The sequence below is a fragment of the Sinocyclocheilus grahami genome, unplaced genomic scaffold (genome assembly GCF_001515645.1).
Source record: "Sinocyclocheilus grahami isolate Dianchi unplaced genomic scaffold, SAMN03320097.WGS_v1.1 scaffold10.1, whole genome shotgun sequence".
In the NCBI taxonomy this organism is placed as follows: domain Eukaryota; kingdom Metazoa; phylum Chordata; class Actinopteri; order Cypriniformes; family Cyprinidae; genus Sinocyclocheilus; species Sinocyclocheilus grahami.
In genome coordinates, this window is record NW_015505189.1 from 1,082,815 (window position 1) to 1,095,972 (window position 13,158).

General features: G+C 40.1%; 1 protein-coding gene across 2 annotated transcripts in view; it reads left to right on the top strand.

Moving 5' to 3' along the window:
- The window catches only part of LOC107593270 (suppression of tumorigenicity 5 protein-like), a 76,274-nt gene that overhangs the window by 36,554 nt on the left and 26,562 nt on the right, over positions 1-13,158 (top strand). The window contains exons 2-5 of one of the 2 annotated variants that reach the window (XM_016282932.1): positions 4,918-5,016; positions 7,374-8,238; positions 9,448-9,833; positions 11,809-11,945. In XM_016282932.1, the coding sequence (XP_016138418.1) occupies positions 4,943-5,016; positions 7,374-8,238; positions 9,448-9,833; positions 11,809-11,945 (1,462 nt within the window). In that variant the 5' untranslated portion in view covers positions 4,918-4,942. The remainder of the gene's footprint in view (positions 1-4,917; positions 5,017-7,373; positions 8,239-9,447; positions 9,834-11,808; positions 11,946-13,158) is intronic. The other variant, XM_016282923.1, reaches the window with a different exon arrangement.

The window sequence follows — 13,158 nt, forward strand, 5'->3', positions numbered from 1 at the left end:
GAAAGTCTCTTATGCTCACCAAGGCTACATTTATTTATTAAAAATACAGTAAACACTGTAATATTGTGAAATATTGTCAATTTAAATGATCTATTTGAATGTTTTAACATATAGGCTACTGTATTCCTGTGATCAAAGCTGAATTTTCAGCATCATTACGCCAGTCTTCAGTGTCACATGATCCTTCAGAAATCATTATAATATGCTTATTTGATGCTCTAGAAACACTTCTCATTATTATCAATGTTGAAAACATTTGTGCTGCTTAATATTTTTGAGAAAACAATTTTTTTACGATTCTCTTATGAATATTTGAAATTGTTCTTTGTGTCAGAGCGCTGGAGTTCGTCAGAAATAGAACGCGGCGTCAGTTTACTGTCATGGATTTGTCGTGTCGCGTCGCGCCACATCCACAGAAGAGAACATCACTGGGTTCTACTTGCTTTTGTCAAATCGCGCCGCTCGCGTCTGGTGTAGACACATTGTTTTGGTATTTGTCTATCTTAGGTATATTCATAATCTGCTTTACGTTTACCTGGCACTGGAAGTCCTTTCTCAAACTTGTAACTTACATGCTTAGAGCAGAACTATGCATTGTTCGTTTATTTTTCTACATGGCTGTCTGCAATACAACTCTGACTCTCGCCATCTAGTGGGGTGTTATTGATACAACCACAACTGCTACAACTGATAATGGAGCGCTCAAGTGGGTACTGCGAGTCATGTTGAGTTAATTAAAATATGTCAAATTAATATTTTGTGCTCAATTATTTACTTATCAGGCAAGTGGCCGCATGATAAGCGGGAAAATTCCATAGTGTAGTCTTTATTACCCTGCAGAGATTTATTTAGCAAAATAATCTGCTGACTGTACACTATCCCTCAGCCATGCCGCGGTCTGAGAACCACTGGTCTGGAGTAGGCGATTTGTGCTCTATTAATTTGGTCTGCTACGATCAGAGCATGTGAGCGAAGCGGAGCGGTGTGACGCTCCGCTATGTTTTCCTCTCTATGGACGTGCCTAATTGTTTACTGTTTGTAACGAAATTCTTGGATTATTGTCTAAAATTAAGCATGCTGATAAATAGCAATTATCATGTTTCAGAGCGAAATTCTTACATTCTTCTTAATTTTATTAATTGTAATGTATTAATTAAAATTTATTAAATATATGAATCTAACCTTAGCAAACCTACCTAAAATGCAAAAACTGAAAAAGTGTATTTGATTTTCGTTAACTTTATTTCCGTGAAAATAGCTGCAGTTGTTGTGCAATAGAACATTCAAAACAGGCTCATTAAAACACAAACGCACACACACACACGAGATGAAATGTGTGTAGATCTTTACAAAATACACCTGGATTATAAAGCCTGTGAAAAGCACACGCAAGATAAAATGCACTTAAAGAACGCTTGGTTTATGAACTGACGTCAATGAAAGAAACACACTTTCTAGTGTCAAGTTAAAATAGACCATAACTGCGGGGAACTGTGGTCTATTAAAACGTCTCTTGATGTTTACTGGATTTTAGAATTTACTTTAAGAAACATTAGCTTGGACAAAGTGTCAGGCTTCAGCATTCGCTGTGCCCGAAAACACTCGCTCAGCGCTGGAAGAACCACTGGGGATGCTGAAGATTTTGCGGGCGACCTTGGACTAGTTGAAGGAGGGATCCAGCACTGGTTTTCCAAAATCCAAGTGGCGTAGGCTAATATCTTCTGTACTCTAGTTCTGTATTTAGGCCTATATACAACTGTGTGTTAGCTTGGGTCTACAGTTTAACTGAGATTATTTAATAACTACGGAGCTCCGAATATAATTCAAATTAACAATTAGTTTCTACGACGTCAGCAGGTTTTACTCTTTTTTTAAATGTATTTATTATTATTTATTCATTTTAAGCAATAATGATTTTAATAAGTAATTACGAAATATAATAATTCGTTCAACGATTTAGGCCTACTAAAACTAGGGAAAGAACGTATGAATGAATTCGTGGCATCTAAGCCTAAACAAGAGAACAAATACTTAATTCGTGGCCATAATTTAGACTAAACGAAAAAAATAATTCTTAATTCGTGGCCATAATGTAGTCCTAGCATAAAAGAGAACTAGCCTATTCTAAATTAGTTGGCCGTGATTGTCTGCATGTCATGATCGGGGCTCCGTACAACCGAATATAACCTTAGCCTACCTGTTTATTCATTTATTATGGTATGTAACTAGCTCAGCTTTTGCTGCACCATGTTTGCGTAGCACATCCTCATGCTTTCTGTAATCAATATGAATCTGTACTAACTTTAACAGTCTCCCGCACTCCCTCTCAGTTTCTTCTCCCTGCTCATTCTTAACTTTGATTTTTACTTTACATTTATGTATAAGGCATGCAACTTCGTTGAAACAATATCTGAACTCCATAACTGCTCTACTATTCTCGATCTCTACAGATTCTCGATCTCGAACAAGCAAATCACCAAACGGCATTCTGGGTTGAGCGAGCGGCACTGAGCGTATTGAGCGAGTGGAGTGGAATCTTCAGAAAGGCGCTCTGCGCTCTTAAGGAAATATTACCACTCCGCTCCCCGCTCCGCTCACGCTCCGCTCACATACTCTGGCTACGATGCTCTACTAAGTGTTTGATTACTAATGCCTGTGTAGTACGCCGTTGCACACAGAGAACAAAAACGTTCAGCCTTGACTCTTTATCGTCCTTTGTGTTAAAATTGGCAAAGCGTAAAAGGAAATATTACCACTCCGCTCCCCGCTCCGCTCACGCTCCGCTCACATACTCTGGCTACGATGCTCTACTAAGTGTTTGATTACTAATGCCTGTGTAGTACGCCGTTGCACACAGAGAACAAAAACGTTCAGCCTTGACTCTTTATCGTCCTTTGTGTTAAAATTGGCAAAGCGTAACAAATTGAACAAAACTATATAAATGCAAAATTTGAATTCATGAATATATAACGGGATCCACGTTATAGCAAAATCCATATCATGGAACAACATAATACCGGTAGTAGTCACTTGCATACCGGTATAGCGCCCACCCCTACCCCCAGTGCACCCAGTTACACCCAACCCTCTCTGTATTTGAGTGCTTGTAATATTGACTTCCTTATAAACTGTACTCAGCAGTACGAGTGAACGCATGCCAAGATGGGAGGTTTTCCTTCTGCATGTGGAAGATGAATTTTTCCCACATTTGTCTCTGATGAGGCCCTTTAATTTGATGGGAGGAAGTAGCAAGTGGCATGCACATGGCACTGTGGTTGTGAGGAGTGGCTAATTAAGATGTCTCTGGGTGTGAAGACAGTTTGCAGTGGTTGTGGTGGTTTGAAAAGCTATAAAATATAATATAATGTATAACACTTACATGAATTTGTTTGTTAAAAAGTGTATTATTTTTTTGAAGGAGAGGAAAATGTTGTGTTAAAAATCAACATTATGCTGTAAATTCTGTCTGTTGATCGAATATTTTTTATTCGATTTTGAGATATAAAAAGTAAAGAGGACCTGTTCATTCAAATCATTTAAGGGACTTGCTGTGCAAAGCATGGCCTTTTAAATCTGATTTACTGCTCATCAAAGATTTTTGAGTACTTGTTATGGCTTCAGCTGACAAAATGAAAAAGCAGCCCCCTGTTTCTCAACAACCAACCTGACTCCCCGTGTGCCCAGAGCTCCCAAACCACAACTCCCTGACCCAGCTTGTAAAACTAATATCTTTCATTAAACAGGCTCTTTTTTAGTCCGTAGGTGCAAATGTTCATGGGAAAAAGCAATCACTATTTAATGAGCCAAGAGACTAGCTCAGCTCTGTTCATCTTGGCTACTCTATTCAAACAGACGTTAATACAAACACACTCCAAACATTGCTTCATAGACTAAAGGCATTTGGCATGTCTTTCTGATTCTACAAACAGATTTTAAAACCTCTCTTATACTAACAGGCCATGTAAACCTGCTCTGTAATTACCTCCGGGTCTTAGTGCTGCTGTTCTTTTGACTGCATATTCCAGGATTGTAGAAATCAATTCACAATTTAATGTTGCTATTATTAGTGGTGCTTGGCAAGAATAACTATTACTATTGCTCAAACTTGGGGGTCGGAAAGAAAACCCTTAGAAGACCTAAAACCAATATTTTCCTTTACTTTTTCTAATGGATGTAGTTCAGGATTTTTACCTGACGGTTAATAAAATGGGCCAGAAATCCCATACAGTATGTTAAAGCAGGGACTGAGGTGGGCTTTTTTTGTTTACTTGGGCCATTAAGCAACCAACTATAATACTCTAGCAACCCCCCTTAATGCCCTAGTAACTGCATAGCAACATGCTAAAAATAATTTAGAACACCTCAGCAATATAGCAGCATATAGCAATGCCTTGCCAACCCCTAGCATCATGACAGAAACTTTTTCATGTGTAAACTCAGAATAATGTTGTTACAAAAAATGTAGACATCTGTTTTCAAGCAGGCATGCATTTTCTTTCTGTGAATGACATGTGGTCAGGGATTTGTTTGCATGACAGGGATGATAGGACTCTTCTTTTGTAGAGATCAAGGTCCATATTTGTTGTGTTTTGACTCATATTTTCCAGACAGGGTTAATCCATGGGTTGGACTTATAGGCCAAGTATCTATTTCAAATGTTAGCTTGTGTGCCATGTCTAAACCTTTCGTAGCCTTTCTTATAATGCCTAGAAGAACCGTTTCCCACTATTCATGTTCTATCAACATTGTCCATTGAATATGTTCACAGGTAAAAATGAACATACTTTTGTCGTTTCATAAATCCTGTCTTGTTCATAGAGAGGTCATCAGCATAATGGTTTCAAGCACAGTAGTGTTCAGTATCTTTACTTTAATGGTCATGATACAAACTTTCTTACCAAAGTAACTTATTTTAAGCAGGTGAGGTGGCCGTCAGAGGGAGATGACTGCCAACAAGAGTTCCAAAACTGCACCAAAAGCAGGAGCGGCTAAAGGTCCACAGGAAAACTCAGACAGGTAATAGTCATGATGATGAGTCAGCAGTCTTTGTCCATTGTTTGTGCTTTCATGGGTTTTTAACAGAAAGCCGATTCACAGCAGAGATTATAACTATAACTGTTAAGTTTTACGAATTGCTCTAATTAAATGAGAATGACAATTACCACACCACAGCTATAATAATAACAACAAAGAGGAACAATATTGTTGGAATCACTTTCCAACTCATGAACAATAAAAGCATTGTCAGCTAATCAGAATCCACCCGACTCGAGCTTGAGCATTTAAAGCAGCAGATGACATAACTTCAGTGTGCACTTAAAAAATGTTATCATTCGTTGATGTACTGTCTGTGTATACAATAATATAGTTGTCATTATAGTTATTGTTCATGGTGTAAACAGGCCTTAACCCTTATTATGATGTGATCTGACAGTAAAAATTAACTAGTTTAATTTAGAACATTTACATTTTTTTTATTGGTCTTGAACAGTTTCTTAGCTCTGTTCTGGTGTAAATCAATTTTTAAATGAACATTTAGAGCAATTTCAATGTATGAGAAACAAATCTGGACCATTATGTTGGTAGCGATTCAAATGTACTCTGTAGAAATAATTTACTCTGTAGAAATATTTTTTTGGTAAATTCTTATTTAGATGTGAAGCTCTGTATAGTGTGGTTTTATAGAGAAAATAAAACTATATGTATAGAGAGAAATAAATAAATAAATAAAAATATATATATGTATATATAAATATATATATATATATATTTAGAGAGAGAGAGAGAGAAATTACTAATCATATAAATATTTACAGGCAATGATTTCTTATGATAACCAGAACTTTTATCTATAATTGAGGAGTAGTTGAAATAGATAATTGAATCCAATGGTGCTTCACAGGCCAAACTGTTGTATACAAAGCTAAAGTAAACATCCTGGTTATGAGCAAAAGCCAGGAAGTTGATTAGAAAAGAGGCTCTGTTCTATTTGTGGCCTTTGCTTAACTATGGAGCTCTGCAGTTGCTATCAGAACAAGTGAAGAAGGAACAGTCCTTGAAGAGTGAGAGGAGTTACTTTCATAATTACCTATGAGCATTCTCTGATGTCAGAGATATTTACCAAAGGAGTTTGTGATTTATGTGAAGATGTGTGTGTGTGTGTGGGGGGGGGTGATGGCATAGTTTCTGCTAGCCTCTCTTCCTAGATATGGATATTTCGGCTTCAGCTGTAAATCACAAGCAAAGGAGAATGCTGAAGATTTATGTCAGACGAGGGTGGCGGTAGGTAGGCCTTGCACTGAGAATATGCCCTTTTTATAGCAAAGATAATAGCTGAAAAAATAACTCAATCACAGATGAAATATGCACATTTTTGTGGGGGAGAACCCACTAGCTCTGGGATTGACATATTTCACAACAGATTGTCTAGTACAGACAAGAGATGGGATGTAATATTTGTAATATTTGATGATGATGTATTTTGTGAATGTGGGGGGCTGACTGTACACTCCTTTCCACGCAAGACCTGTGAGGCTGCAGGTGGCGTGGCAGGTTTTTTTTCCTTCCCTTTTTCTTGGGAAGGGCATTATGTTGAGGTTTTTAGTTGATCTGTCCCAACTTGCACCCTGGATCATACTCTTGGCCTCCTCCCAGCTTCCACTTGTTATTCTAACCACCGCTGTGACATCAGATCTGCCTGCCTCAATTTCACTGAGGTGTGGGCCAAGTCGAGTTCTAGTTCCTGGAAGCTCATGAGCAGCATTAGATTTTGAGGTGGATGAGAAAGTGTTTGTGTGTCTGAGGTGACTGAAATGAGGTCAGCAGAATCTTTTATCTCATTGCTCAGCAGTAAGCAGCATCTGTTTGCTGAGTGAACAGTGGGCCTGGGAATGATGTGAAGGTTGAGGTTGACATGTAGGCAAAGAGAAACAGTTGCTACAGGGGACGTATGGCTAAGAAAAAACGCTGAGGGTTAGTGAGGGTGAGTTAATTTATATTTCTTAAGTCTAATGGATAAATAGTTTTTTTTTGTGAGGTCCATGTAAATCCATATTTTCATTTATACTGTTATTTTGTTTTTGTTGGCATGATGTGGAGGATTTTACCCTGACAAATTTGCATCAGATTGTTGTTGTTCTTTCCCATATTAGACATAACTGACGTTTCCTTTTATCTAAAATCTTCTCCTTTTGCATTACTTGTAGCATTATGTTACTTGTCCTGTTGACTTTTTCTGTTTAAAACACAGTAACCAATATTTATTAGTGTTCTTATTCATGGTTACTGTTTGTGAGGAAATAACACACTTCTGTACCAAGCACAAATTTTTTGGAGGGTTTCTTACTTTTTCTGCTGATTTATTCTTGTTTCAGGTGTCAATCTGTGTCCCCACCTCCAATTCTTACCACTGGAAAAGAGTCATGTTCCTCTCACCTCAGTGGCAGTGAAGACGCCAGTCAGCAGGGAAGGTACGCTAAAGCTGACGCTAAACTCTGGACTCAAAAGAACTGGAGCTGTAAGACCGCCAGCTTGAGAATTGGCGCCTCGCTCTCTGACTTTGAATGCCAAAGCAGGCTCACCAAATCTAGGAGCATTAGCTGTCTGGACAAGAGGCTCACCATCCAGAACCCACCAAGTGGCAATAACCAGGATCAGAAGGAGAATCAGCTACAACAGGCCCCCGCTGTGGGGGATGGATTGAATCCTAGACCCCTCAGCTGGAGTACTCTTTCAGTAGGACCAACAACCAAGCTTGGGCACAAGCGCACGCTCTCACTCAGTCATACAGGGACCTGCATCTCATCCGTCGCCATACGCAAAAAGATCTCGGAATGGGAGGGTCGAAAGGCGGCTCTGCCTAGAATGAGCCTTTGCCTGGAGAAGAGGCCCGGAGGTGGAAGCGAGGGTTGCCCAAGCCTGCTGTCCTCACCCTGCAGCGAGAAAACCTTTGACTTTAAGGGTGTGAGGAGGATGAGCACAGCATTTTCGGAGTGCTCCTACCCTGAGATTGAGGAAGATGAGCAGGTATCGGATCGAGAAGCTCCTTTAAGTTTCCAGAAGAGGCCTTCAAAGACAGAGTCCTCTGGGATTTTCCTCCGCACGTTCTCGGCACGCAAGGAGACCTCAGGCGTGCTCAGCCGCATTAAAAAAATTGAACAGGCCTTGAAGGAAAGTCCCTCTTCGTCTCCTCCACAGTATATTAGTAATTGCTACAGCCTTGACAAGTCCAGACAGAAGTTGTGAGGTCCATGTAAATCCATATTTTCATTTATACTGTTATTTTGTTTTTGTTGGCATGATGTGGAGGATTTTACCCTGACAAATTTGCATCAGATTGTTGTTGTTCTTTCCCATATTAGACATAACTGACGTTTCCTTTTATCTAAAATCTTCTCCTTTTGCATTACTTGTAGCATTATGTTACTTGTCCTGTTGACTTTTTCTGTTTAAAACACAGTAACCAATATTTATTAGTGTTCTTATTCATGGTTACTGTTTGTGAGGAAATAACACACTTCTGTACCAAGAACAAATTTTTTGGAGGGTTTCTTACTTTTTCTGCTGATTTATTCTTGTTTCAGGTGTCAATCTGTGTCCCCACCTCCAATTCTTACCACTGGAAAAGAGTCATGTTCCTCTCACCTCAGTGGCAGTGAAGACGCCAGTCAGCAGGGAAGGTACGCTAAAGCTGACGCTAAACTCTGGACTCAAAAGAACTGGAGCTGTAAGACCGCCAGCTTGAGAATTGGCGCCTCGCTCTCTGACTTTGAATGCCAAAGCAGGCTCACCAAATCTAGGAGCATTAGCTGTCTGGACAAGAGGCTCACCATCCAGAACCCACCAAGTGGCAATAACCAGGATCAGAAGGAGAACCAGCCACAACAGGCCCCCCCTGTGGGGGATGGATTGAATCCTGGACCCCTCAGCTGGAGTACTCTTTCAGTAGGACCAACAACCAAGCTTGGGCACAAGCGCACGCTCTCACTCAGTCATACAGGGACCTGCATCTCATCCGTCGCCATACGCAAAAAGATCTCGGAATGGGAGGGTCGAAAGGCGGCTCTGCCTAGAATGAGCCTTTGCCTGGAGAAGAGGCCCGGAGGTGGAAGCGAGGGTTGCCCAAGCCTGCTGTCCTCACCCTGCAGCGAGAAAACCTTTGACTTTAAGGGTGTGAGGAGGATGAGCACAGCATTTTCGGAGTGCTCCTACCCTGAGATTGAGGAAGATGAGCAGGTATCGGATCGAGAAGCTCCTTTAAGTTTCCAGAAGAGGCCTTCAAAGACAGAGTCCTCTGGGATTTTCCTCCATTCGCTCTCGGCACGCAAGGAGACCTCAGCCGTGCTCAGCCGCATTCAAAAAATTGAACAGGCCTTGAAGGAAAGTCCCTCTTCGTCTCCTCCACAGTATATTAGTAATTGCTACAGCCTTGACAAGTCCAGACAGAAGTCTTTCACCATAAGTGGAACAGAGGACTTGGACAGCACTTGTGGCAGCAAGCGGAGCAGCATCTGCTCCGTGGCCACCGAACCCGAAGTTTCTCCAGGGTCTGAAAGACTCTCTAAGCTTAAGCAGAGGTTCAGCATCAGCTCTACCTGGTCAGAGAGCCCAGAACTCTCTTCTGCACAGGACTCTCCTGGAATCACAGTGAACCCTTTGCCCAAACCCAAACGAACATTTGAGTATGATACCAACCGCAACCACAGAGGCTTGTTGCCTGGTAATGGACTACCTCCCACCACTGAATCTCCACCTCCACTTCCTTCCACCCCAGCACCTGCTATAATGAGAAATTCAAAGACAGATGAAAACTTGCCTAAGAAGACTCAAGATAGGTGAGAAACATTATTATCTTCCATATTGTTTGAATGTCAGTAATGGTATGTGGTTTTTAACCAAAGCTACTTGGGGATAAGTGCTTTACTCAAGGATATGGGGTAATGGTGATGGCTCATGGCTTGTTCTTTGTGAGGATCAAACTGGCACCTTCCTTTTACTAGCTGAGATCTTATTACTTTCAATTCTGTCTTGATTTACTCACCATCATGTTGTTCCAAACTTGTATGGCTTTCTTCTGTGGAGGGCCAAAGTTTATAAGAATGTTGACATTGATTTTTTCTATACAATTCAAGCATACAGTTATCATAGTCTATCAAGATTTAAGGACAAAAAAGTATAATAAAAGTGGTCCATACGACTTGTGTGCTATATTCCAAGTCTTCAGCCATATGAAATTGTTGTGATGAACAAACTGAAATGTAAGTTGTTTTTCACTGAAAACTGCTGTTCTCACATCTAATATTAAGTCACGCATATTCAAATATTCTTAATCATTTTACATTTGTGTATGCATTTATCCAGTTAGCTCCCTTTAAGTAAATCCAAACTAAAGACTAGCCAGACAGATTTGTGTTGCACAAAGAAAAAAACATGTCAGCTGTGGCAAAAATGACTGAGAAGCAATGAATTTGTGTACTTCCACTTAGTCGGTTCCCCCACAAAGAAGAGATCATTCATTTTTCTTGGATAATGAAGTGTATAAAACTTGTCCCAAAAATGTTGAAAAGGATAAGGACCACAGGCCAAGCATTTGTTTTGTTGATATAGTTATAGACTTTGAATTATTATCTTTTGTTTTTTGACTACATAGTCTCTCACAGTGTAATGGCCTCTAGAGTTTCACAGATTCTTATGTTACAAATCAAGTAAGCAAAATGAAATTTCCTGTCAGGCATTTGACAGCAAGTAAAGATCAACATGAAGATGCTCGTTTTCTCAGGGTTTAATAATTTTACCATATTAGGTGAATTTGTTGCTATCAAATGTTACACAATTACACTGTTTTGTTTTGCGTATGGCACACATCATCTTTTTGCCTTATTTTATCTTTACGTTGAGATTCAGACTGTCACTTCTGAAACAGGCAATGCTTAATAATATTTATTTCTCCAAATTTACTTCAGAAATCCAAAAATAGCATCAGCGATAACTTACCAACAGTAACATAAAACACGTTTGAGTATATTTTTAGAAACCCATCAGTGTTCATTTAACAGGTGAGATGGAAGAATACACAAAATGAAATGTTTTGAAGGTTCAAAGACCTCAGAGACTTCAACTCTTCTTTTTAAGTTGATATAACACTGCTTCATGGTATTGCTTTTTGGCTTTTTTGAGGGCTCTCATGTTGTTTATGGCTCATATTCCTCATGGCCTTGGCCCTTATGAATGATCTTTGGCGCATGGATTGTTTAGCCCAGTTACTGGGTATGTAGAGCTGCCAGGTTCTCATGATTGAGAACCCCATGTGCTGGAGCATTTCTACTGCTCTACATTTGAGCCCATGTTTGACATTCCTGTGGCTGGTCCAGATTCCACTATTTAAAGACTATAGGCAAGCAAACAGATTGTGTCATGTTAATTTGGGCTTTCAACTTTCTGGTTAGCTTTTCAGCCATGTTATTGTGTGTATATTTTCATGCAAATACATTTTGGCTTTTTGTAAATAAACAAGTAAGTACCATCTGACCATAGGCAAGAACTATATACGAGTGTTGTTCATTTAAGCACCATGTCCAAGCCTCTCTTGTTGCTCGTTGTTTTTAATTGGTGTCTTCCAGAAGAACGGTTAAGCAAATTAAACACATTTAAGTTCCTCATAAGTGAAAGATGCTTTCATGTTCTCAGGTGGTCTGACCTGATTGTGATCATCCAACTGAAAGATGAGCCATACCAACAGAACTACTCTTCACTTGTTCAGCAGAGTCATGTCCAAAGCTGTGGTTTTTCTTTATCTCTGTTTGTTTCTAGAGAATCGTGTGAGTCAGAAGATGCTGTCAGCCTGCCTTCCTCATACCCATCCTCACCCACAGAGAATGGCACAGAGAACCACAGTCGGCCCAGCTCCAAGAGCACACTCGAGGAGAACACCTATGAGGACATAGTGGGTAAGAACAGACTACAGTTGGTGATAGATCCTGCTTGCTCCCTTTTGATTTTAGGCTAAAATGTAACTGATGAATATGAAAATGACTTGCGAAAACCTGTTATTGTTAGAGATATTTATTTTTAAAACATTTATTATAAAAATATTAGAATTTCATATTTACAGTGGGTATAGAAAAGAATCACCCCCCTTTAAAATATGCACATTTCGTTGCTTTGCATCCTGAAATGAAGACGGACACAGTTTTTGTTTTATCCAGCCATTGAGTGATGACAGTCTGCTATGTATCTTATCACCGCGGTAAGCAGGGAGGGGACCAGAGCATATTACAGTGTCTGACATTGTACTTGCAAGTTCACACACCTCTTTAATATTATTTTTAGTGATCTCCGACTGGCGAAGTCGAACATCATTAGTGCCGACGTGAATAACAATCTTACTGAATGTATGTTTAGCATTAGCCAGCACTTTTAAATATGCGAAGATGTCAGGCGCTCTGGCTGCCGGTAAACATTGGACTATGGTGGCTGGTGTCTCTATTTTCACGTTCCGTAGAATAGAATTGCCAATAACTAGGGCTCTTTCATTAGGTTTCTAAGCGGGTGCGTCACTGAATGGGGAGAACCTGTTTAATGTTTTGATCGGAACGGAAGAGCGGTATTTTGTCGTGTGACTATGCTGCCTCACAGTCACACAGTTGCTCTGCAACCGGAATCAAACAATGTACGGGACTCGCTAAGCTAGTCGCATCCAAAGCCGTATCTAAGGCCCTCACATTCTTTCAACCCTCTGTTTCCCTGCATTTATCACATGTGAATCCCTCGCCGCTGACAGAGAAAGCCACACTATACATGTGGCAAGCAGTGCAAGTGACAATAACAGGAGAAGAAGCCATGACTCACCATGATTTTGAAGTCTATTATTAAGAAGTGGAAGGTATTTGGTACAACACAGACCCTCCCTGGATCAGGACGTCATTCCAAACTGGATGAAAGAGCCAGGATAAAACTGGTCAGAGAGGATACCAAGAAGCCTACAGCAACTCTGAAGCAGTTGACAAAGAGTGGTCATTGTGTGCATATTGACAACAATATCACAAATTCTCCACGGATTGGCTTGTATGGGAGGGTTGCATGAAAAAAGCCACTCAAGAAAGGCCACATACAGTCACGACTGAACTTTGCCAAAACGCACCTTGAAGATTCCATCGGCAT